This window comes from Rousettus aegyptiacus, unplaced genomic scaffold (genome assembly GCF_014176215.1).
Source record: "Rousettus aegyptiacus isolate mRouAeg1 unplaced genomic scaffold, mRouAeg1.p scaffold_m13_p_4, whole genome shotgun sequence".
NCBI classification, from domain to species: domain Eukaryota; kingdom Metazoa; phylum Chordata; class Mammalia; order Chiroptera; family Pteropodidae; genus Rousettus; species Rousettus aegyptiacus.
Window position 1 is genome coordinate 4,118,840 of NW_023416307.1, and position 25,540 is coordinate 4,144,379.

Here is a 25,540-nt window from a genome sequence, read left to right on the forward strand (position 1 = left end):
GTAACAAAGACTTGTCTTTTTAAACTTTTCTCCGATACGACTCATAACCAACTGCCTATGGACACCGACCGGTGCCTCACTCACACTAACCAAAGCGCCCGCTCCTTCGGCCTCCCCATCCCGTCCTGAGTCTCCGGCTGAAAAGCTGGGGAAAACCTGCGAGTCGTCCTTGACCGCCCCCCTTTTCTCCTATAGCCCACATCCGATCCACGGGCAAGTGGTGTTAGCTCCACCTTCACACACATTCAAAATCCAAACCCCGCCCACCGGCCCACCGCCAGCCCAGCAACAGCTCCAGAACTGTCTCCCACCCCGGCCTCCCTGACCCAGCCTGTTCTGTGTCCCAGCAGCTAACAGAGAAGCCAGGCCTCGTGCCTCTGCTCAATCCCTCTTGCCCGCTGCAGGGCTCCTGGCTAAGTCAGTGGCCGCTCACACTTCAAAGACACTGCAAGATCGGACGCCCTTCCCCGCCCTAGGCTCTGCAGCCCTGTCTCCCACGCTCTCCCGCCCCCTCGTCTGCTTTGTGACGACCTCACCAGCCTCGACACACCAGAGGCCCTGTACTTGGTCATATGGCACCTTCTCAGCAAGGTCTTCCTTGACGATCCCATTTAACATCGCACCATCCCTCAACACTCACCTTCGCCCCCCTTCCTTACTGTCCCCACAGCACTTGTCCGTGTCGACAATGCCATATATTTTGTTTACCATCCAGCTTCCTCCTGATCCCCACCACAATGTGGGGGTCGTGCTGGTTCTGTTCTCTGCTGTACCCTGGTACCTGGGACACAATGGCAGGTTGTCAGCACTCAGATGGATAGTGGATGAATGGTCAATGCTCTAAAAGCTCCTTAAAGGGTCACAATTGTACTCAATAATCTGCATTTTAAATCCACTCCTAGGTGTATGTATGTGTGTGTGTGTATACATATATATACATACACCCCCCAAAAAAAGAAGTGAAGTGTTCGAACAAAAACCTGTACACAAATGTTCATGACAGTATTTTTCATAATAGCCGAAAGGTAGAACCTCAAGTCATCAAGTGATGAATTAACAAGATGCGGTCAGTCCTTAAAATGGAATATTTATTCAGCCATGAAAAAGGAGTTAAGTACTGACACATACTACAACATGAACTGTGAAACAGGCTAAATGAAAGAAGCCAGATGCAAAAGGCCTCATATTGTATGATTCCATTCACACGAAATGTCCACAGACACAGAAAACAGATCAGTGGCTGCCAGGGGCTGCAGAGGGGGAAGGGTGAGAAGGGCCTCCTTCAGGGGTGGCCCAAATGTTCCGGCTCAGCGGTGACTTGCAACATTGCGAACGTACTGAAAGCCACCTAACTGCATACTCTAAAATGGTTAAACGGTAAATGTCATGTTAAGTGAATTTTGCCTGAGCAACAAAAAAAAAAAACATACCTCGTCCCCAAATAAGTATGCTATTTTTAGATTCCAGGAGAATCAAGTACTAAAATTGTGAAACTTCGAGAAGTTGAATATGCCTAGATCCCATTCTGACACTTCCTTCTCCCTCGCCCCTAAAACAGAAGCCCACCTTCAGGCGAGACGGTGTGCCGTCTTCAGCTCGAGAGTTCCTCAGTTAGAGTTCTCAACCCAAAGAACGCTCCAGCTCGTGTTCGTTCTCTTTTTGCACTTGCCCATCCCAGCTGGCTCCCGGCCATGACGCTCACATGTTGAAATACACCTTGCAAGACACCGTGCAGCTTCCCAGCCACTACCTGCAATAACCGCCCGTCTCTGCTGATCCTGACCGCCATCTGCGGGCGCTGACAGCTGTTTCCTGGCAGCCAACGCTGAAGTGCTGCCCAGGCATCACGCCCGTGGTCGGACTGCTGGCCTTCACCACCACCACCACCCCCCCGTTCCCTGAAGAGGTAAATGGAAATATTCTTTCTCTTCATTGAGGTTTGTTAGAGCCCTGCAGTGTCTGTGACCTGGACCAGATAGGACAGGGCCCTTCCCAACTCCTCCATGGTATTTGGGGTCTGAAGTCAAGTGTCCCGGCTAGGAGCCCTGGCCAGACAGCAGCAGAGCTGGGCACAACCACTTCGAGCCCAGATATCTTCTACCTGCGGGTCACAGTGGTCATCTGAGCGCTTGTGTCATCCTCCTTCTGGGCAGGATGGGAAAATACAATGGTCTCATCTACAGGACACAAGGTCAAGCCCACCTGCGTCCGGTCAGTTTTGGTCTTCCCGGACCTGACCCCTTCTCGTCCGAACACACACACAATTTCTGGACAGAAGTCAATATTTCTTTCATTCTTTATTCTTCTAGGAGTTACCAATTAGCAATAAAATGGTCAAAAAAGTAGACCAAAGAAGAAAAAGCCATAAAAATTCTAAGTAGTACATGACGAATGATTCATCTTTGAATAACTGATTGGACAATTTTAAAGTTGATCTTGTTTAGATCTAAGTATTATTGAGGAAAAGGCTGTTCAACTATATCCACACTATAATCCTATGTTCAGAAAAAAAAAGAAAAAAGCTGGAAGGAGGTATGCACACTGATAGGTTAAAAGTAGGTAACTGAATGACTGAATTATGGGTGGTTTTCTTATCTGCATTTTCTAATTGTTAAAATCAGTGTCATAATAAGACAATCCTTTAAAATAATAATAAAAAAAACAGCTATGTTTGTACCTCTGCGCACCCCAAATATTCTATGCTCCACATACCTTGTTGAGTTTGCCCAGTGAAGATATGAGATCGGCCCATTCACTCGAGGACTCAAAATTTCTTAAAGCCTTTTCGATCACTGAAGAGTAATTTCTGTATCTGTAATCACTTAATAGCTCCTGCTCTTCCGGATCCATCTTACATTCTTGCAGCAAAGTATCTAAAAGTAAATCAGAAATAAACAAATGGGGCAGCTCTTCAAGGACACAAATCGTTCTGAGCCCAGAGCTACAGAGGACACGCATCCGCAAACACTGCTGTGCACAAAGTCACTTGGCGATCCAATGCAAATATTTAGCAAGGCTCCTGGGCCAGGCACTATGGTAGATAAAAGATAAACAGTTCCGGCCCTCCTGGATTCTGAGCGAGACAAATGTACAGAGCAGGAAGAAGCAAAAATGCTAGTGTTCCACTTCACTGGCAAAATTTATTCTAGGAGTGAAACTCACAAAACAGCTAAGTACATATCCTTGCCAACTGGTCCTTCTGAATGCAGATGCCCACGCCTCCCCCCCGCCCCCCATTAATAGAGTATTTATAAAACCTAAGGGAGGGCGGATTGATACTCTTAACCAGAACTCTTAACCTATTCGGCAATCCAATCCTTTACTAGACTAGAATAGAGGATTGGAAATATTCTAGAAGAAAATCTGGTGGGGGAAAAAAAAAAAAAACGTTGAAAAACGTTAAGGATGTAGGAGTGCAGCGTCTGACAGCAGCACTGTCAGAAATCCACTGTGCGCCTGTTCACTCCCAAGGTCGTCGCCCACCGGGCCCGCCAGGTGCTGCCCTGCCTCCTTCTGCCCTTGTATATGCTTTGATGAATACTTTTATTCCCCCCGCCCCTCGTGGCTAGATGTATTCATTATACATGAAGCACTGCAGCTACTGCAAAGCCTGAGACATAGATGGTCTAATCCCAACTTTAAGAGCAACCATTTCGCTTTATTTTTATTCTCAATGTGACAAAAGGAAACAAAGAATATGGAATGCTGCACTGATCTGACTTTGTGAAAACATCCATCGTTTATATTACAATGTATACAATACACACCCATGCTTAGCTTATGTCAAGTTGTTTTTATTCCTTCATTAAAAAAAAAATCTGAAAGTCAACCCATCAGTCTATTCAAACAAGTTACAACTCTGAAAAAATACTCTAGGAGGCATGGATATGATGGCATTCCCTGGCACCAAGCTTTGAGTCCTCTTTCTCTCTTTATCCTCAGCGATCTCCCCATTCCTATAACTTACAAATACCATTTCATGCTAATGACTTGTGAATTTTTAATGCCCACCCAAACCACTCCCTGAGGACCAGATTCATGCAAATGTCTATTTGACCCCTCCACCTGAATGCGGCACAGGTGCCTGAAACTCAGTATATCCCAAACTAGACTCTCGAGTGTCCATCAACAAAATGTAATCTAGCCACATTCATTTATTGGCAATGGTGAAGAAACATATCTCTTATTAGGCAATGAGAAAGAACAATGTACTGATATGTATTATAGTAAGGGTGAACCTGGAAAATATAAATAGTGGAAAAAGCCAGACACAAACGGTCACGTATAGTATATTCCATTTGCATTAAAGGCCCGGATAGGTGAATCCATAGAGATGGCAAGTAAATTGGTTGTTGCCCAGGGCGGGGAGTAAAAACAGGGAGTAACTGCAAATAAGCACAAAGAATCTTTTTAGGGAAATGGAAATGTGCTAAAATTGGATTATGACGATGGCTGCACAACTCTGCAAACTTACTAAGAATCGCTGAATTATATACTTGAATGGATGTTATGGTATGTAAATTATAACGACACGGCTGTTTAAAAAAAAACCCTTTCCTCATGATTCCGTTGGCTCAACATGCTCCTTATCCAGTCTTCCCATCCTCGGAATGTGGCCTCAGCATCCACGGGGCCTCTGACATCATTCTGGACTCTTTTTTCTCTTTACCTGCCACACTCAAGTCGTGCTGGCTCTTCTTCCAAAACACCTGTGGCCTCAGCTGCTCTCCATCTTCACTGCACAGCTGTGCCAACCACTCCCCCCGCCCCAAGCTTTCGGGAGCCTTCCTAATGGTTCTCCTTCGCTCCCGCCTGGCTCCCATGTCCTTCCACACAGGGCTCTCAGAATCCCCTTTACATGCGTTAAAAGACATCCCCACCATGTTTAAACTCTTCCCATTACTCCTGCAATAAATCCAAGTCCCTCTCCCACTCGCTCTGGGGCCTAAAAGGCTCCACCCACTTTCCTTTTTGTCCTAAAACTGATTCATCCTACCACACAGCCTTTGCACGTGCTGGGCCACTGCAAGAATATGTACGCCCATGCCACAAGATTGCCCACTCGTTCTCGGGAAGGCCTGATCCTTTTTCTGAAATAGCCTTCGCACTTTCTGAAACTATTAAGGATGGCAACGAGAGGTAGCGGTTTGTTTATTTTGCCAAGAAGTTAGTAAATCCAAATGGTCTGTAACTTCTTTTTCCCCAGGTAAGTTCCAGGTCTGAAATCCAGGATCTCCGAACCACTGTGCTACTCCATGCATAGTGTGCTCACTACATTGTCTCGGGACTGAAGAAAGAAACATGACATTCTCATAGGCCACAGCCTAGTGAAAGAGGAACCCCTAAACACATGATGTCAACCTCATGCGGCACACCGCGAGGGAGGGTGGGCTGGAGCAAGGCAGCGACGCTGGCAAGAGGAAGGGACAGAGGAAGCGCGACCACCGGCGGAGGCGTCCTCGTGGCCCAGAGGTGGCGTCGGCTTGTCAGCAGGAGGAAAGCCTTGCCAGCGACAACGTCTGTTTAGGAGGTGGGCGGTGATGAGGCCACGGCTGCTGATGCCATGTGAGAGCTGGTAACTGGAGTTCAGTGTCATGCTTGGCTATATGAAGAAAGTACTACTTGGTGTAACTAACAGCACAGGTGAGAAGTTTGGAAATAGTCATTCGAACAAGCGCTTATCTTTCAAAATAGGGAGCATTCGATACTATCCTACTAAGAAAAAAGGTCTTTGGGGTGGGCTTGGTAAATCCATCATTTGTGCATGCATTTATCTCATGTAACACGAGTCCTGTGAGATGGGTATCACCGGCCTCCAGGGGAGGACACTGTAAACTAGGTCCTCCAGAGAACTGCCAGGGTCACGCAGCAAGCGAGTGGCAGAATCAGGATTCCGGCTCAGGCCAGCACAATGCCACAGAGCCTTTGCTACATTATGCTACAAGCAAAACAAATAGTTCAGCCCTTAAATAGCTCTTTTGACAATGATCTTGCAGTCTATCCTGAATACGTTTTCTGTGAGAGCCTCAATAGCTTAGTAAAACTGGTAAGTTCTATAGCCTACTAAAAATTAGATAGTCACTTAAACAAGTGTATCTGACCAGAGGTATGTGCCCCCACATCAAAAATGGCAGCAGGAAATCTCTCACCTTATCCATTCTTAATTTCTTAGAAAAACAAGTTCAAGTGAAAAATCAACTGCCAGATCTGAAAGAAGTTAATTGTAAAGATGTTTAGATGAAGAAACACTTCTGAGTTAGATGAAAGGAGTGAAAAATGAAACAGCCACCCTCCCAGGAGCAAGAACACTTACCAATGATAATGACCCTTAGTCTACAAAAGGGAAACACTCCCGTGCAATTGGTTAATTGGTTTAGTCAACTCTAAGTCGTATTATTTTGCAATTTGGTCTTTCAGAGTAGTAATGAAATTGTGGAAAATTTAAAGACACTAATGGGAGCAGGCTTTGGCGGGGGAGTGGGGGCCCTCCATCTCCTTACCAAAAACAACCAAACCAAAACAACAACAACAAAAAACCCTACGAAGGTTTTCCCAGCGTAGGGCTGCTGTCCCGGGTTAGGGAAACACCTGGGCAGGGTACAGTGTCCATAAGCAGCTACACCAGGAGCTGTTAAGGGGCCATCCACGCCGGCGGCAGCCGGCATTCCTTGAAGGCGCCAAGGCCAGGCCAGCAGAGCGCGCGCACTACGGTTCGATCCTTTCTCCTGGGGACAGTCTGGGAGACTTTGGGGGTCTTCCCTTAACAACAACAAAAAACCCCTCATTTTGTAAAGGGACTCGGTCCCTAGCCCTCCTCCCCGACCAGGACCGCACAAGCAAACAAAGGCACAGCTTCACCGCCGTCAGCCTGCCGAGGTGAGGGACTGATGATGGGCCGTGACCCACTTGACCTCCACCTGCCGGGCCGGAGGCCGCGCCCGGCCGGCGAGGGCGTGGCCGCACTTGCCCCGCCGCCCGGCACTGGGGGAACTGGGAACCGACCGCGCCCAGCCTCCTGGGCTGCCCCTCGGGGGTCCCAGGCCGGAGCCCACGCGCGGCCTCGCTAAGCCGCCCCCGCACTGCAGCAGCGCGGGCCGGGGGCGCCCTCCGAGGAGCCGCCTCCACCCCGGGACCGCCCCCACGGCGCCGCCGGAGCCCTGCGCCGCAGGGCGAGGACACCCGCGCCGCCGCGAAGCCCGCGGGCCCGCGGGCGACGGCCCGGCCCCTCCGGCTAGCCCGGCAGCCAGGGGCGCGGGGCCGACTTACCCGCGGCGGCGGCGACCTTTCTCGGGGGCGCGCCCACGTGCGGCGCCGGCCGGGCTGCGGCGGGGAGGGCGAGCGTCTGCTGCGAGCAGCCGAGAGCCGGACTGCGGAGGAAGCGCCGCGCCCCAGCGGCCGCGGTTTCAGGAGGAGGGGCGGGGCCGGGAGGCGGGCCTCGGCGCTCGGGGGCGGAGCCAGGCGGGGCCTCGGTGCGTGGGGCGGGGCCAAAGGCCGGCTTTCGATGGGCGGGGCAGGGGCGGGGGCTCCGCGCTTAGGGGCGGAGCCAGTTTCGGCGGGCGGGGTCTGGAGGCGGGCCGTTGGCGCGCGGGGGCGGGGACAGGCAGAGGTCCTCGGTGCGTGGGACCCGGCAAAGGGAATTGCTTCTCGGCGGGCGGGGCGGAGCGGGGCCGGGAGGCGGGTCCTCGGTGTGCGGGGGTAGGAGGCAAGGGAGGGTCCTCGGTGCATGGGGCAGAACCGAGGGCGTATCCTTCACGCTTGGGGCGGGGCCTAAGGCATTACCCCGGTTATGGAAGGGGCCAGAAGGTGGGTTCTCGGCGTGACCTGGCGGTTCTTGCGCGCCAGCTGTGGAGCGCTAGACTCCCACCCCAAGTCTCCCACATCTTCCGGGCCCTCGGTGGGCGTCGCTCTTAGGCGCGACAACTAGCTCCCTACCTTGCCATGGTACTGCTCCCAGAAGGCCTCGCACAGGTGGGCGTGGTGGCCTGTCCTTCTCCTGGAGCTCCCCACGACACACCCGAAGAAGGGGGACATCGGTCAGTGAATCAATCTCCCTGAAGAGGGGCTTTGGAGTTACAAACAGGACAACCGTGGAGCTCAAGAAAGATGGGGCCCAGCGCACCTGGCTCACTCAGTCCTTTGCATCCGGACCACATCCAAACCCTCGGGGAGGAGGCGGGCCGCAAGAGGCTCGGGGACCCGGGATAAGGTGCCTCGTCCACCAGACACACCTTTTAAACCATCGGCATCAGAAGGAATGAGGGAATTAATGCCTGAAATGAACTTCGTTAAGTACACTCTGGCTCAGAAAGGAGACCTCACTCCAATTATAAAAAGCATTCATATTTACAGAAAAACTCTAATTACTTCCTCTTCATGAGCCTTCAGGCCTGGACAATTCAGTCCTACCGAAGCTGGATCGATGGCTGCGGAGGTGAGAGGCGCCTTGAATGACGGGAGTCAGGCGGAATTCACCTGCGCATCCTGACTGCAGCAGCTGAGGCTCCCAGCCAACCAAAGCAGTGCCACCTGTTGATTGATGTGGTAATTTCTGTAGTGGCCTCTAACCATTTAACCGCTGAAGGTCTCTTAAGAATTATCAAGTTTAGTCTGAGGCTCCTGAGTCAAGGTGGTCGTGAAAGAGTTTTGGGGTGGGGTAGGTGTGGCAGATCCATAAACACTTTAAAACTGTGCAGAACATTTTGTGTATGTTTCTGGAGAAAGGATATATAGCTCGTGTCCGATTCCCAAGGGGATCTGTCACCTTCCCCAGATCGCGGAGAATATTTTAATAGTTTGGGATGCTGGATCTGTGGCCCAGCCATATCCATTTCTATTTGGTATATACCATGTGCCCCAGATAGAAATCCTCGAATGGTCAGTTTGGGGAATGGTCCTAAAGTAGAAGCAGAAGAAAACTAAAAAATTGAGCACTTAGCAAGAAAAAAGATTAATTTCATGAAAAATTGATTTCCTAATGAAGATATGATAAACTCTTTTTACAAAAAGAGTTGACAAATGATGAGTTTTTTTTTAGGTGTCTCAAATCCTAGCTATACTCCACATGGCAATGAACTAATGAGAGATGAAAGAACTGCTTATACTCACCACTGAAAAACATAGAAAACCAGTCTATTTTTGTCAAAACCACCAGGTACGACTTTACCTTGAGACATTTATATAAAATAATATACATGCTTTGTATTTATGTTACCTATCTCTAAAGAACTTCAGGTATGCGGAAGGTTAATTTAACTCACAAATTCAAGTCATAGTTATATTCGGATTTTTGACTACAGGAGGTTTGTGCTCCAACCCCCATGTTGTTGAAGGGTCAACTGTTTTGTAAACTCTTAAAAGAACAACTCCATTATAATCAAGATTGCCACTGAATGTACAGCATTAAGATTTGAAAGTTTATTCCTGTTTTAAATCTGTTTTCTTGGGTCATGTCTCATTATACTTAAAGTTTATTCCTGTTTTAAATCTGTTTTCTTGGGTCATGTCTCATTATACTTAAAGTCTTCTTAGCTATGTTCATCTGTTTAAGACATGTAAATAAAGGTTTCTTGCATAATAATACTCAAACTCATCAGGGCATTTACTGTAAATCAGAACTGTAATTCTTCTGATCATAAAGAAGGCATTATACATCAGAGGTGACTACTTTCGCTGGCCCACCTATTCGAGAGATTGTCCAGGTAAACACATTCTGAGTTTCTCTATGTAGCTATTGGTGACCTTCTAAGCCTGTCTCTTCTGTAAACTGGATTCTGCTCCACCCACACAGATCGATATCCTGCATAGTTCTGTATTCGGTGCTGCGCCCACTTGCAGTTGACTTACAGTGACAGGTAAACGTACCAGTTACTGCCAGGTAAACAAGATCGTCCTGATCACCGGTTTTATCTGCGCACTTCGTCACTCTTCAGCTTCTTGGTGTGTCCCAATCCCCACTGCAGTTCGGTAGGTGAGGGAGAAGTCCAGGCCGGGTCTAAAGATGGTACTGTGTTTGGGTTTACCCCTCATCTGTCAACCCAGAAAAGTGTACCACAGAGAAGCTGATGTGGACGGGGCCCCTGGCTCCATCTGTTGCCTAAAAGACACGCCGTGTGAGAAAATCCATTTAAATATGCCAATTTTAAATCATATTTCATTTACTTTATGAAAAAGTTCATACGGGCTAATTTGGGCATTTAATAACCACATGGCTTACAAATCACCTAGATTCAAAGTATCATCTCCCTTAATTTTTACTCCAAGGGGGTTGCCCGTGGTGTCTAGACTTGTAATAGTGAAGCTGGATGTGACAAACACTCGGTGCCAAGAAAAGCCAAGGAACTCTGTGGTCAGGCAGTCCTGGATACAACCCTGGCTCTTGGCTCTTAGCTGTATGATGTGTAGTCCTGTCCCCCAAGTCAATCCACCTCTCCAAATGCCATTTGAAAAATGTCATCGATACCTATCTCAAAGGACTGATGTGAGAATTATGTAAAACAAGGTTGAGAAAGTATTAAGCGTGACATTTGGCCTGATATGCCATGGGTTCTCAATTCATGATATTTTTTTTCCTTTTTTCCTTCTGCTTCCAAAACTAATTTTTTTTCTCTCTCACTACCGCATGCCATAAAACATTTTAGTGCACTTTTATTAGACTTCTTTTGGTTACAAGAAACAACAACCCAGTTCAAACTAGCTTAAGAAAAATCTTCTAAGGATACAGAGGTACCTCAGAGCATCTTTTAGAACCAGGGATCTCAGGAATGGTCTGGGGCCAGGGAAGGGATGCCACCCTGGTAAGGGGGTTGTCTCTTTGGGCTGCTCTGTACCTGCTTCTTTTGAGACTCCGTGGCTTCCTTCTCTGGCTGTGCCTGGCTCCCTTTGCTGCTTAGACCACACAGGATGGGGCGGGGCCGCGCACACTAACAGCTCTGAGCTTTCCCTGCTCCAGTCCAGCTGCTCCTGGGTTTTAGAGGAAAGGCCTAGAGCTGGAGCAGTCAACTGAGGCTAGCAGGGCAAAGTCACCTTGTGGCTACTGCAGCAGAGAATGTGGGGAAGAAGCAGTGGGGAGAGGGAAGGGGCCAGGACATGATTCTTGAGAAGAGAATTGAATGGGCAGACCATCCAATGAGGGCCCCTAGAGCCTTTCCTTACAAATGAGAAATGCCATTCAGATGAGCAGTTTATAATTAAGGGTCTTCTAAGCAGGCTACATGCTGATCCAGAAATGCCAAGTAAGATTTCGCTAGAAACAAAAGAGGGAGAAGAAAGGGGATTGGCCTGTTTACTTGCGCATTTCCTGTCTGTGATCCATCTGGCAGAGCCTGCAAGTGCTTGCTCCACGGTCCCGTGTTACCGCCCATTGCTGGCAGGACTCTGAAGGCTGGCTGCACAGGGATTCAGAAAATTTGTCTAAAACCATTAAAATGGTTTTAAAGCCGGACAGGAAGTCACTGAAATGTCTTAGAAGCTATGGTCAGAGACGACTCTAAGAGTGTGCCAGATTTACTCAGGCAACGTAGAGATGGCGGAAGGAAGTGAAATAAATGCCTGGTGGTTGGGATTCGGACTTCCCTCCACCCAAAGGGAATGGAAACTCGAGGCGAGGTTTGAGAGAGCTAAGCTGGCATTTCCCCCACGCTGCCGTTGTGAATCGAAGAGACAAGAAAAATAAATACCTTGCACCGTGTGAAAGACCAGAAATGACAGTCACCTGTGTAGTCACGTCCCCCAAGTAGATGAAACCCGGAGCATTTCTATACGGATTCCCAAACGGGAAAAAGCATTATTCCTCATGTACGCAATGCCGTTGTCAGGAGATGTGACCTTGGGTCGTAATCGAGTGAACGGCCCATCATAAACCTGGTAATTGTGTGCTTTCTTTCCTCTGGCTGTTGTCTGTTGTGCACCTGTTGTGTATCTGACTAGTGGTCCTGGCTGAGGTCTGGACTGCATTGCAAACTTTCTTCACAAGCACATTTCTTCTCTTGCGCGAGATCCTTCAGTCTCCAGTCTTTTGTCTACATCTGCGTATATCGTAGCAAAAAGATAGTCTAGACACAGTTGCCCAGGTGTGAACAAGATGAAAAAAGTGGCAAGGCAACCTTGCAAACGATCCGGGAAGAATACAGAATGCAAAACCGAAAAGGAAAACCATTATGGAAGAAGTCACATCCCAGCAAAGAGACATTCCTCCCAGGCCCTTTGAGCCACATATATTATGTCATAGGTATAAGAACCAATTAAAACGTACTCAAACATAATAAAATAGTGTGAGATACAAAGCAGGGTTGCAAAGCTAAGGAACCAGAGGCTAAATCATTATCCTTACAGAGTTGACGAGCTAGAAACAGCAAAGGACAGCTGGAAAATGGCTGGGACCACTGCATAGCCCTGAGACCTCTCGCTGCGCCCGTCAGCACCCGGGAAGTTGTTAGAAATGCACATTCCTGGGCCCCAACTCTGGGCAATGGCCTAACATGCCCGCCAGGTGGCGCTGATGCCCTCTAACCTTTGAAGGCAGCACTGTGTTCTCCCTCAGGCTGAAGAGTCTGGGCATAGCAAAACCACTCAGCCCGGTTCCAGAACTAGACAGCTTCTCACTGGGAGATCCTAATTGTTTCTCCCGAAGGGCAAGAAACAGATCAGACTACAACACCAGAATTCGTTCATTCCTTCCACTAACATTTATTTGTCATTAAGCACCAGAGAAAGCCTTCACCAGTTCTGAACGACTTTGTCACGGACTAGCTGGCCCTGAGGCTCGGTGGCATCTGGGGGCAGGAGAGCCAAGTAGACAGGGGTCTCAGCCCCTTCCTCCACAGTCCTGGAGCCATAATCCCCAGCCAGGTCCGTCTTCACCCACCCTGGGCAGCATGCATTTAGTAGAATCCTGTCGGCTTTTCTCTTCTCATCCAGACGTCGGGCCAGAATTCTCGATAAGACCGTGACCCCCAATTTGGACACCCCATAAGCCGAGCTGGGCCAGCCTTCCCTCTCGTGCACTTCATTTTTTGTGTCCTCCACAAACTTTTTCATGAGGTCCACCAGGTCCTCCTCCGTGAGTGTCTCATTTCGGAATTTCTCCTGCAGATCCTCACTGCAGTTTTCGAGAGCTTTTGAACTTAGTAGACTGCTGACGTTCACCACTCTGCCTGAAACAGAATAATAAAAACTATGGAAGCATGTCACGAATAAAGTTGTCGACTGACTATACCAACATGATTGAGTCATGGTGCATATTTAATCACTGATTGAAGAACATGACTCTAGAAGGTACCCGTGGGGTTTGACATTTTAGGTGAGGAGGTCTGTAATGGAATCACCAGGAAGTTGACGGATACTTTCACACCTGGAGTGGGTCGATTCTCCACCCCAGTTTTGATTTTTCTTACTTTTTAAGCAAGAAACTCATTTAATTAATACTAATTATTTAATGAGTTAGTAGTCATACTAACAACAATTCACGGCTACTAAAGAGACACACATCTACTAACGAGTCAGCTACTAATAAACACAAACGTGCAGGCCGAAACCGTAAAACGATCTGAATGTTGGTGGAAATCCAAAAATCAGTAAGCACATGAATTTACACGTTTCATTCAACATCAGAAAAACATCAATTTAGGAGGATTCTTTTCTTGCATATTATTTTGAATCCACACCCTTTGCATCCAATAGGATAACTGGATTTTATTTCCTTTTCTGAGTGGCACTCACCACAGGTACACATTTGGGGGAGGGGGTTTCACATTCTCCTGCACATCCTATGGGCCCTGTGTGAGGTCTCCTCACTGTCCCTGCACAAGAACACCTCACTGAACCCCCAAGTACTCAAGACTCTTCAGTATCTTCTTTCCTTCCTTCCTTCTCTCTCTCTGATAATACATATATCCTTCCCAATTTTAACTTTTATTCGAAACCTACAGAGAAGTTGCAAGAATAGGTCAATAAGCATTCCTATATCTTTCACCTAAGTGCACCAATTCTTAACCTTTTGCCACATTTGCTTTCTTTGTCTCTAAGCCTTCACCCTAAATGCGTGCATGCGTGTGTGTGTGTGTACGTGTGTGTAAGCATTCCCTTATTTAACCACAGTAATCATACTCAAAAGACATTTGTCATGGTATATACAACATTATTACCTAAAGGATAATCCATGTTCAAATGTCCCCAGTTGTCTCAAAAATCTTTTATAGGTTGTGTTTGTTTTCATACAAGGTCGAATGTGGGATCATGGGATTGCATTTAGTCATATCTCTTTAGCCTGTTCTAAGCTAGAGTAGATGACCTTTTTGAAGACTGTGTGCCATTATTTTGAAGTATTTTTCCCCAACTTGGTTCGGCCTGGTTTTCTCATGATTTAGATCCACTTAAACATTTTGGGGATACCACACCCACAACGTTGTGTTCTTTGTTACTTTCTAAACAGTTTTGTTTTCAATCTCTTGGTTGCTATAAGGAATTTAAAACGGGAAGGAATATAGAAAAATAAAAATTACAGGAGTTACCCTACATCTTCGATGGAAATAAAAGACTTCCTGAAAGGAAGAAGTGACCTCTTTGAGGTGGTGTGACCTCACTGGTCCGGAAAGACCGCCCCTAACCCCACCCCTTAGAAAGAGTGGGCAAGCAGCACCTCCTAGTGGTGAGACAGCCGATTAACCTATTTACTCAGAATCAAAGAAACAAGCTTAATAACTTTCTTTAAAGTGATATTGTAAACCTAAATAAAGAGTGGCTTTTAAATTAGAGCAAAACTGATTCCCTACAAATCAAGGTGCAATGATGCTCGGTGTTTCATCCTCCAGGTAAATGCGAGGTTTATGGAAAAGTCGCAAATATTCTCGATGTGTTGTAAAGCAGAGATTCCTGCTTTGGGAAACACGGTTACAGGATGAATTAAAGACAGTGATTCAGCTGTTCGGGTTGAATGCTGAGCCCCACCCCCCAGAGCCTTCTTTTATCTTTCCAAATGCTTGGTCAAGGGGTGAAGTCAGGAAATCTGGCTACTGCTTCCAGTTCCATTACTACCTGGCTTTGTTCACTTCTCTGGGCCTCAATGTCCTTTTCTGTAAAGTGAAGGTGTAGAAATGTAAGGTTTCTTCAATACCTTGCAGCTTTCAAATTCTATGATTCTAAAATCCACAGGGAGAAGACTTCCTGGCACCTAGTAAAGGGACAACCCTACAATGAAATCCTATGCAGCTGTTAAAAAGAATAAGAAAGTTTTCTGTCCTGATTTGGAAAGAGTTCCAGATAGAGTAAATGAAGAAAACAAGGTGGCAAACATCATACTTTATGTCCCCTTTTGCGGAGGAAAAAAAAAAAAGGAGTAAAAACTATGCGTTTAGTTCTACTTAAATTTGCGTTTACAGGTCTGTCTGTTGGCTCTGGGCACTCACCAATTGTATGAACCTAGACCCAGTACCTGAAACTCTACCTTTGAGTTTTTCACTAGGAAACCAATACTGAGAATCACCTATGGAGGATGGAGGTAGGAACTGGGCAAGTTGCGTGGGGAGTAGCAGGAGTACAGGTACGAATCTCACCACGCATCTTTTTAGATATTTGAGATTTTTGCTCTAGAGATCATCTTTACTCGAAATGTTAAGTTAAAAAAAAGCACGTTGCCAATAAGAACCACAGAGCTTTTCTTCCTAAGAATCGCAGTTGACTTCTCAGGAAAGAGAAGCCTCAGGGAAGCAAGGCTGCTCTCCCCCTTCCCAGAATAGTTGTAATTTACTTAGGATTCTTTGTCGATGACGGTGTCTGTTTACTGAACCCTGTCCATTGTACACCCAGACTATTACCTAGGTTACGGTAGGCATGAAAGAGTAATTAAAGGTATTTGTTGAATCCTTGGGAGTGTGGGCAAAATATTTCCTAATAAAGAAAATTTTCTTTGGGGTGTTCTCAATCAGCTTTACAAAGTTTGGTACACGAGGAAAGGAATACAGGGAAAGTTTAGAACAGACACTATGTCCAGACCCCCAGGTGAGCTGGGTGTGGCCCTACCACCTTGGAGAGCTGGGGGACTCACTGAGGTGGCAAAAGGCAAGATGCCATTTGTGATTTGCAACACCCTGTTGTTCTGGGATTGAGTTCATGACGCGGGGCCCAAGAACACTGCCTGCCATACGTCACACATATCTTTTAAAGCTAAAATGTTCGGGCGAGGAGCCAGATATAATACTATGAGAAAATAAATAATGTAGTTTCTATTTTTTCCCCTTATGGAGAAATAGCATCCCTGATCTCTGCGAGACAGTCCCACCGCTCTCTCCTTGTTGACAGAAGTACACACTGAACTCACCATGAGGTTTTATTATGGGCAGTAACTCGGTGCAAACATTTCTCGTGCCAAAAAAGTTTGTCTTCAGTGTCATCTCAGCTTGAATGTCAAAGGGCGTTGGATCATCAACTTTCAAAAAGAAAAGAAAACAAAGACAGTCAGGCGTTTCCCCTTGAAATTCAGGACAATGGGATCTTAAAAAACAAGCTAACTTTACAATTTTTAAACCACTGATTGGTGGTTCCCGTGTATCTGAATCACCTGCGAGACCTGTTAAAACAGGGCTTTCTGGGTGGCACCCACAGAATTTGGCGAGAGCCGGTTCGGGGTGGGGCTACAGCTCCTGGTCTGCCAGTCTGGGAGCCATACTTGGAGACCTCCTGGCTTTGATCACTGCTTCTCAAACTTGGACGGACACAGGGGACACCTGGGGATTCCGTTAAATGTAGATTCTCATTGAGCAGCTGTGGGGCGAGGCCTGAAGTTCCGTGATTCCCGCCAGGGCCCGGGGCGCGCGCGCCGCTGGTCCAAAGCCCGCACGCCGAGCCGCAAGGCTTCCAGCGCACGGCAGGGTTCCCCCACCCGCAGTCCAGAAAGCGGGCTATTCACCCACCAATTTCTCAGCCATTGGCCCTAGGGGATGTCAGCCATCTCCCACCTGCCTTCCCCAAAAGCCCGCAGACTGAGTTGCAGGTGCGGGCGCACCGCGACGGTGAGTACCCAAGGCCAAGGGCGTGAAGATTTATTTCACAGTGGTTCATTTGACTCCGTTCTGCCTCTGGGTTTCTCTTCCCCACTACGTCGTAAGTGACGCTAGCCTGTTTCTTTCTTTCTACCAGCAGCACATGGCAGCTTGATAACTTTCCTAATTGAGTAATAGAATAAATAATCTTGATTCCCGTCCTGCCCTCGCCCCTCAAGTAGCAGGGATGCCACTTAAAACCACACTTCTATGTTCGATAATAAACATAAGTTCCCAGGGGGAGGGAAAAGGCTCTCTTCCTTTTTACTGGAGCCTATCAAAGCTCTCCATTAAACAGAGTCTGGAGTCCGCTGATGTGCGAGTGCGCGCTCATCGCGTCTCAGCAATTCATTTCCTGTCCAGGACAGATGCCTCCTGGCATCTCTCAATGCGCCCTTTCAAGGAAAGCGAAAGCCCAAAGTGAGCTTGGAGACCCTTCGCAGAGAAAATGTTTCTCGCCTTAGACAGAAAGCTGATGAGCTGGGCAGGGCGCGGCCCCCTCCCAGGGGGCCGGTTCACTCGCCGACCGCAGAGGCTGACCCGTCCGGGAGGGCGCGGGGCCGCACACAGGCCCGCGCAGGCTGGCGCGCAGGCGGGGGCGCAGGCGGGCGGGGCGCGCTGCGCGGGGCTCCCGGGACCGCCTGGCGCTGAGCGAACAGCTGCAGTGACTCCGCGGGGACCGCCGCAGGAAGCGGGGGCCGAGGGCATCCGGAGGGGCGCGCGCTGCCCTTCCCGATCACTCGAGTGGATGCGGGGGTGGGGCGAACGCGCTCGCCGCCCCGCACCGGGGGGAGCGTCCAGCCACCTCCCACTCCCGCACCTACTCTTGAAGGCGATGCCGGCGTTGTTGACCAGCACGTTGAGCCCCCCGTACTCCCTGCGCAGAAAGTCGCGCAGCGCGCGGATGCTCTGCAGGTCGGCGATGTCCAGCTGGTGGAAACGCGGGCTCAGGCCCTCTGCCTGCAGCTGCTGCACGGCCGCCTGGCCCCGCGCCGCGTCGCGCGCCGTGAGCACCACGTCCCCCGAGAACTGCCGGCACAGCTCCCGCGCGATGCTAAAGCCGAGGCCCTTGTTGGCTCCTGTCACCAGCGCCACGCGGCTGCAGGACGACATGGCTGCGGGGGGCGCGCAGGGCACTTGAGCGGAGAGCGGAGGGACCACGCGGGGCGCCCGCTTCAGAGAGCCGGCCAAGATCAGAGAAGCCGCCCAGCGTCCTGGGGTCCAGGACTGCGAATTAAGAGAAAGGCTCCCGGCCTTGGTCCCTCCCTCCAAGGAGGGGCCTTCAGCTCCCGAAGGTTTAGTAACGCCCCACTCCCGGGTCCGCCCCATCCCGGCGCCGCATCCTCTTCAGATCCTTCTCTGAGCCAAAAGCCGGGGTCCGCTGTGTGTAGCCAGCCGTTCTCCCAAAGCCAAACTGGACGGTGATGGATCGATCTGGTCTAGAGATTCATGGCAGTTGGATTGAAGAAACTATTTTAGGAGAACCCCAAAGGAGAAAATCAAGGGCTGAGTAATTTTCGTGAGCCCATCATCCCCTGTAGAACGAGAATGTTTGCTTTTTCCTTAAAATGAAATGAAATTATTTAGACACGGTAACTGCTGCTGAGGACATAGATCCCCTTTCTCTCTTAAGAGAGAAACTCGAGGGAGAATTAGAGCAAAAACGGTCCTATGGGTAGATTTACAGGTGCGCGCAGGGTACCGCGGTTTGTGTGATTCCCAGTGCGCCCCCAAGCGGGAAGGAATGTTTCTGAAGCTCTGACCGTGTACCCAGCCTCTTACCCGAATGTTTTTATTTGATCCTTGCGTAACTCCTGGGGATGCTAAGTGTCTGCATTCTAGCCTTGTCCAAGGCAATACATTTATTTTTTTTCTCTCCCAGTGAAATCTGTGCACCCACAAAGTTCAGCTGAAAACGAATTCCAAAAGGTGCGCCAAGGCGTGAGTGGGAGATTGGAACTCCCGCACCTACTACCTTCCTGAGTATAATCCGAGCGTGGTTGACCTGAAGGTGTTTGGTGATTTGTAGATTTGCGGAGAGCTTCCATCTTTCCATGACTCAGCTTTTCCGAAGCAGAACTGGCTCCGCGGCTGTGCTACCTTGACTCCACCTTCTCTGTCAACAGGTGAGTCAGGAAGGTGGGCATCTGCCTGTGTGTGGCCCCCTCCAGTGCCTCGACCAACATTTCTTTCCTCACCTTCATTATTTGGAACTCTATTTTGAATATATAGCACTATTCAGGTTTTCCGTTTTGTCTTGAGTGAGCTTAATTCATAGTTTCAGAAAATTAGTATATTTCGTCCAAGTTGTTGACTCTGTTGCTATGCAGTCGTTCAGAATACGCCCTTGTTAATCCCTTAGATATTGGTAGTGATGCCTCCTCTCTCGTTCCTCATATCGGTAAGTGTGTTTCATATTTTTTCCCGGGCTCTGTCTCACTAGAGGTTTATCAATTTTATTGATTTTTGTCGAGGAAGCAGCTTTTTTTTTTTTTTTTTTTGGTTTTATTGATATTTTTCTCTTTCTGGTTAAGTTATGTTTCTGTTCTAATCTGTATTTCCTTTTTTAAAAAATTCACTTTGAGTTTTATTTGGACTCTTTCTAGTTTCTTACTGCGAAAGATGAGGTAATTGACTTGAGATCTTTCTTTTCTAATCTAGGCATTAAGGGCTATTCATTTCTCTTTAAGTGCTAAGTTAGTGCCACTCCGTGAACATCGATATGTTCTGTTTTCCATTTCAATCTGTTTAAAATACTTTCTGATTTACGTTTTTGTCATATGCTTTGACCATGGGTATTTAGAATTATATGTATTATCTTTGAACTGTTTTGGGATTTTCCAGCTGTCTTGCTGTCCTTGATTTCCCAATTCCATTGTAGTCAGAGAACATACTTTCTATGACTTGAATTCTTTTTGAAGAGTTTTAAAAGGCATACTTTTACACAATGGTCATAATCTCAAGGAGAGGTAAAGGTGGTGAAGGGGAGGTGGGATAAGTCAAGAACAAAATATGTGGGGAGGTGAGTGCAGATGGGAGGCGGGGCTCAGGTGGAGGCTTGGCCTTGGCGGCAGGCACCTCTTGTGCCAGGAGGGGAGGCAGAGTGTGTGGGTCTAGTTCCAGGCATGTTGAGTGGCTCTCCTTGAGGGCATTATTTTCTCTTGGACAGATGGGCGATTTGAGGTCATTAGCACGTGGGATCAGTTTGAGAGATCTGAGGCAAGAATACTCGAGTCGCAGAGTGGGAAAGAGAATGTGTACCAAACTAGGCCTAGACTAGCAGAGCTGGGAGCGCATTTGCCATCTGTGGTCTAAATGTCAAGAGAGCTGTCAGCCTCCTGCAGTTTCTTGCCAACATCTCCAGCTGCTAGTGCGGGCTGGGGCCGGGGCGGTTGGAGGGTTGGTGTTTTGCCAGGCTCACAGGTCAGAGCGAAGGGTGTCAGTAAGGAGAGGATTGTAGTGTGGGGCCGTGGCCTGTAAGGATGGAAGAAAGGATACGGGGACGTTGGAGATTTATAACAAGGTAGAAACAGGAGAGTGGATGGACTGGAGTTCCTGCAGGGCAGGGCAGAGCACCCCTGGAAGAAGCTGGGTCCTGGGGGTCAGTACAGGATGCTTAGAGAATGAGGTCTCAGAGGCTGTGCGGATGAACCGTGTGAAGGGGACAGGTGAATCTTGTTGATGCGAAGGTCAAGGCACTGGGGAGCCCAGATACTGGATGGGCCCTGCACCTGGCTACTGAACTCATCGGAGCTGAGGACAGGCCCAGAGGGCAGAAGATATTGAGCCATATGCTGGCCTCAAGGTGTGTGCCCTCTGCAGTTACCCTCCTGAAATTCTCGATTGTTTAACCACCTGCATTTTGCACTGGGCCCCACAAATTATGCAGCAGGTCCTCACACTCATCATTGAAGGAGCGTGTAGGCGAGTTTGGGGAAAGTCTGTCACTGACAGCGGCAGTCCTGCCCGGCCCAAGTTTTTCATGTTATAATCCCCAGGGATGTTAAAAGAAAGTCCTGATTCCTGGCTCCACCTGCAGATGTTGCAGAATGTGTCTGGGGTGTGACCTGAGCACTGGGAGTTTTAAAAACTCTCCTGGTAATTCCTGTGCAGCAAAGGTTGAAAGCCGTTGGGTTATAGTAATAAGGAGGGTTAATTGGTTAAAAGCAACACTATCTTCGAAACAGTCGGGGTAGTTAAAAGAGAAAAAAGGAGAAAGAGTTTGGAAACGACAGGTTATTGTGGTAGAACAATGACTCCCCTGCCCAGATGTCCCTGTCCTCATCTCCAGAACCTGTGAATGTTACTTTACATGGCAAAAGGGGCTTCGCAGATGTGATTAAATTGAGGATCTTGAGATGGGAAGGTCAACCTGCATAATCTTGGTGGGCCCAGGGTAATCACACGTTTCCTGTTTAGAGGGAAGCAGGAAGTTCAGAGTCAGAGGAGGAGATGTAAGACAAAAGCAGAGGAAAGAGAGGGTTTTGAAGACGCTACACTGCCCGGTTTGAAGATGGAAGGGGGGCCAGGAAGGCAAGCAGCCTCTAGGAGTTGGAACAAGTGACCAAGTGGGTTCTCCCCAGAGCCTCCAGAAGGAATGCAGCTCTGCTGTGTCTTTCTTGACTTTGGGACTTCTGACCTTCAGATCTACATAAGATGATAAATTTGTGATGTCTTAAGCAACTACATTTGTGGCAATAAATTTTGAATGTGCAGGTACCCGGTTGAAGTCAAAAGGTGACATTTTGCCTTCTTGTTTCTTCTCTTATATTGTAAACAAGCATCCTTTTCGTGGTTTAGTGTTTTTGTTGTTGTTGTTGCATTTTTCTGCTTTTCATTGGTAATTTTGCTGTTTGAAATGGCCCAAGCATAGTGGCGAAATGCTGTCTGGTTTTCTTAAGCCTAAGAAGGCTGCGATGTGCCTTGTGGAGAAAATATGTGTGTTAGATAAGCGTCCTTCAGGCATGAGTTTGTAGGGGAGGAAAAATCATGTTCCCTCTACCCTTTAGAGACCCCCGTAATAAAAGACAGATCAACAAGAGACAATGGAAGTTTATTAACATGTCTATCTCATGTGCACATGAGACATACCAAGGGAAGATGAATAACTCTGAGGTGCCTTAGAATTCAAGGTTAAATACCATCTTTTTATTTTTTTAAAAAATTATTATTTATGCCTACTGCACCTGGTCTTCCTAGGTGGTCTCCCATCCAAGTACTAACCAGGCCCAGCCCTGCTTAGCTTCCAAGATCAGACGGGATCGGGCATGTTCAGGGTGGCATGGCCGTAGACCATGGACCATGGCTCTGCTGGGGTGCCAACCCAGGACCTTATGCATGTATAGCAGACATGCGGGGGTGAAGGCAATTTAGGGGCAAGTAAATGAGTTTTAGGAAAGATAAAAGGGCCCTTAGAAGAATAGATGGGAGGTACTACAGTTGTGACAAAGTTTGTCTCTGTGTGGTTTCCTCTCCTATGATAAGATCCAATGTCCCCCACTTGATGACACTCCTGGGGGAAGGGATTTATGACAATCGAGTTCCTTTTTGAGAATCTGTCTTTAGACAGACGGAGGGCGTCCAGTGTAAACCTCCCTGCAGTTGCCATTTTCTGAGGGCCTTCGGCTCCAAATAATCAATACGCCAAAGCGGCATATTTTGGGGTGGCACGTCCTGAACGCCTACAGTGGTATTTTGGGGTGGCCACTTAGTCAAGGAGAGGTAGTCGAGGGAATTGACCAGCCTTAGGGCTCGGGAGCTGTAACAGAGATAAAGACATTGTCTTTAGCCTCGCAGGGGCTCAGCCCTGGGGACCGTTAGTCAGAATTGGGCTTTTGTCTCCTGCTGCCTCATGGGTCAAGGTGAGAGACTAAGGCCAGGCCAGCGAAGTTCGCTGAGAGAAAGAAAGGAAAAACTGATTGTTTTCTAACTGCATTTTAAACCAAATCATAATGATGAGGACCCTCAGTTTCAGGACATTGTTAAAAAAAAAAAAAAAAACTTATATAATGGAAACGGCATTTCAGTTGAAAATGTTCTGACCAGAGGCTGGCAGGAACCTCACCCCAAGAAGCAGTAGTTCAGCGTTCACTAAGGCGGTGTTTGCACTGACTTGACAGGACAGAACTACTGTGAATAATGAGAATCAACTCTATTTCAAGCACACGGTTTGTTGTTAAAAATAGGAAAAAAAAAAAAACCGAAAAACAAAAAACCCTGTTTCTCACTTAAAACATTGAAAAGACAGTAGAAGTTTTATACAAATTCTTCTCCAATGCTTTGTATTTATCTTCCAATTAGGTAATAGAAAGTATAGTAACCTTTTTTGCCAAAACAGTGTACATGGCCTCAGTGCCTCCAATTCGCTTCAGTGAGCTGCACGATTCACATATCCGTGTGCACTGTCTGATGAGAAAAATTGGGAAGGACTATATTAGACTTCTTTATGATCATTTGTACAAGACAAACAGTCTAATGATCACCCTTACCGAAATGGTTACATGCCCATATGATGGGATGCTTGTTGTGGTTTGCTCAAGTCTAAGACCCACGGAGCCAATTGAGATGAATTGTGAGCCTTTATTAGCTGGCCAGCAACCGACTCTCTACCAGGCAGGGTTAGAGGAGATCAGTCCTAGAGGAGGCGGCTTAAAGCCGAAAACCACATCAAACAAGCAAGCAGGTTTACAGAAGCATTAGCATATCTTTGCACAAGACATCTCCTAGAACCACGCCCTGGTTAACATTAAACAAGCAGATTACAGCAGCAGAAGCTGGCCGTTTGAAAATTTTCTACCCTTAACATGCTATGTAGCCACTAAAAGGAATGAGGCAGCTCTGAACGTAGTGAAAGGGAGGAGGCTTTGAAAAAATTTAAATGAGAAAAACCTAGTACTGTATAGTGCGTATGTTAGTTTTCTATTGCTGCTGCAGCAAATTATCACAAATATAGTGGCTTAACACAACACACATTTATTATCTTATAGTTCTTACAGTACCTAGAAGTCTGATGCAGGTCTCACTTGGGCCAAAATCAAGGTGTAAGCTGAGGCTGCATTCCTTTTTTGGAGGTTCTAAGAAGAATTGTGAGTTGTTTTGCTTGTTTGTTTTTCTTTTTTCCCTTTCTAGCTTCTAGGGGCCACCTGCATTCCTTGGCTTCTTCCATCTTCAAAGCCAGCAAGGTTGCATCTCTGACCTTCCCAAGGCACGTTTCATGACTGCAGCTCAGAAAGGTTCTGAGCGCTAAAGGATTTAGTAGGATGATCTTCAGTCCCTGAAGATAGTCCAGGATAATCTCCCCATCTGCCAAACCCCTTTTGTCATGTGAGGTAACATACAGGCTCCAGGTAATGTAGGGAGGAGGCAGGAGAATTAAAATGTTAATCAAGCCACATTCAGAGACTGCACTGTGCTGATCAGCCCTGCAGCCAGGCCAGGAGGACAAAGGGAGATTTCTGCAGCGGCTGCTAACAATGCATTTCCCACACGGTGAAGGGGAAACAGGAACAAGAGAGCCTCTCAGTGGCTCCCTAAGCAAAATAAAATCATTCATCCCCTGTGGCTAAAACCATGGGGGAACCTATGGATTACAGGCGGGGAGCTGCTGGTGGGCCTTTCGAGCTACCTGTTCTTACTTTTTCGTGCTCCATGCTCTTCCCCTTCTTCAGTGTGTGTCCATGTCAAAGGAAATGGGATAACAAAATCTTTAAACTGTAACTCACGGGAACTCACGAATGACATATAAACTGAAATCCCTGAACACTCGGGGTCCCTCTCACTCTGCCTCTGAGAGGAGATCACGCTCTGTGTGTGGAGTGTTATCCCTTTTCTAATAAACTTTCCTTTTGACTGACTTTGGTGTGTGTGTGTTGAATTCTTTCTACACTTTCTGCCAAAGGACCCTCTTCTTTTGATGCAGGGCCTGGTCTCTCCCCGCTTGGGGAAATGTGCTCTGTCCTGTGTCACAGAGATTAGGGCCTGGATCTCTTAGGGAGTGGCATTATTCTGCCTATTAGTACCTTGCTACCTTTTGTACAAAATTATTTAAACAGACTGTCTCTGGATGGTGCTTAAGAAACTGATAACAACACCTGCTTCTGGGTAGCTGGGGATCAGGAGGCTGACTTTTCACTGTATATAGCCTTCGTTCATTTTGATGTTTAATCAGTGTGCATATATTTATTTAACATAAGTAAAGAAAAACATTAAAACCCTTAAGCTCTGTGGTGGTTCAACAGTGTTGCATTGTTTGTCTTTTCAATAATACTAATCAAAAAAAAATCCGAGTGATGTCAGAAACATGGCAGAGTGAGAGACATCCCCAGATCTCTCTTCTTGAAACAACACTAAGCTGAGCATCTAAAACTCAACAAAAAACACCCAACCTGCACACACGCACGTCTGAGCATGGGATCTGCACGTAAGAGCTACCGCGGGTCAGAACCGCATGAGCAGGCTGGTGGAGAAAGAAAGACCATAATGAACAACCAAAGTGACTCCATCTTAGG

At 47.6% G+C, this 25,540-nt stretch overlaps 2 protein-coding genes and 1 non-coding gene across 10 annotated transcripts in view; all 3 read right to left on the reverse strand.

Annotated features, from left to right (window-relative positions):
• The window catches only part of DOP1B (DOP1 leucine zipper like protein B), a 79,000-nt gene extending 71,619 nt beyond the window's left edge, over positions 1 to 7,381 (reverse strand). For 4 of the 8 annotated variants that reach the window (XM_016123460.2, XM_036219844.1, XM_036219842.1 and 1 more), the window contains exon 1: positions 2,713 to 3,203. In XM_016123460.2, the coding sequence (XP_015978946.2) occupies positions 2,713 to 2,958 (246 nt within the window). In that variant the 5' untranslated portion in view covers positions 2,959 to 3,203. Of the gene's footprint in view, positions 1 to 2,712; positions 3,206 to 7,266 lie in introns of those variants that run through there. The other 4 variants (XM_036219839.1, XM_036219840.1, XM_036219845.1 and 1 more) reach the window with 3 other exon arrangements.
• Positions 7,382 to 12,660: 5,279 nt separating this feature from the next.
• On the reverse strand, positions 12,661 to 18,362 carry LOC107499359 (carbonyl reductase [NADPH] 3). The gene is made up of 3 exons (XM_016123465.2): positions 17,858 to 18,362; positions 16,313 to 16,420; positions 12,661 to 13,151 (listed from the first exon to the last, which is right to left on the reverse strand). The coding sequence occupies exons 1-3, from the start codon at positions 18,360 to 18,362 to the stop codon at positions 12,715 to 12,717; spliced, it is 1,050 nt and encodes a 349-aa protein (XP_015978951.2). The 3' UTR covers positions 12,661 to 12,714.
• A 3,845-nt stretch (positions 18,363 to 22,207) lies between these two features.
• LOC118602074 lies at positions 22,208 to 22,326 on the reverse strand. Its single transcript, XR_004950634.1, has one exon. It is a non-coding gene; the product is annotated as a 5S ribosomal RNA (ribosomal RNA).
• Between the last annotated feature and the right edge of the window lie 3,214 nt (positions 22,327 to 25,540).

Bases quoted from the DNA above. Each gene is read 5' to 3' on its own strand.
- LOC107499359 (XM_016123465.2), bottom strand. From the start codon at position 18,362: ATGGGGCGGACCCGGGAGTGGGGCGTTACTAAACCTTCGGGAGCTGAA. The intron at 16,421-17,857 runs GTAGGTGCGGGA...TCTTTTTGAAAG, and splicing joins CGCCGGCATCGCCTTCAAGA to TTGATGATCCAACGCCCTTT. The intron at 13,152-16,312 runs GTGAGTTCAGTG...ATTCTGTTTCAG, and splicing joins GCCCATAATAAAACCTCATG to GCAGAGTGGTGAACGTCAGC.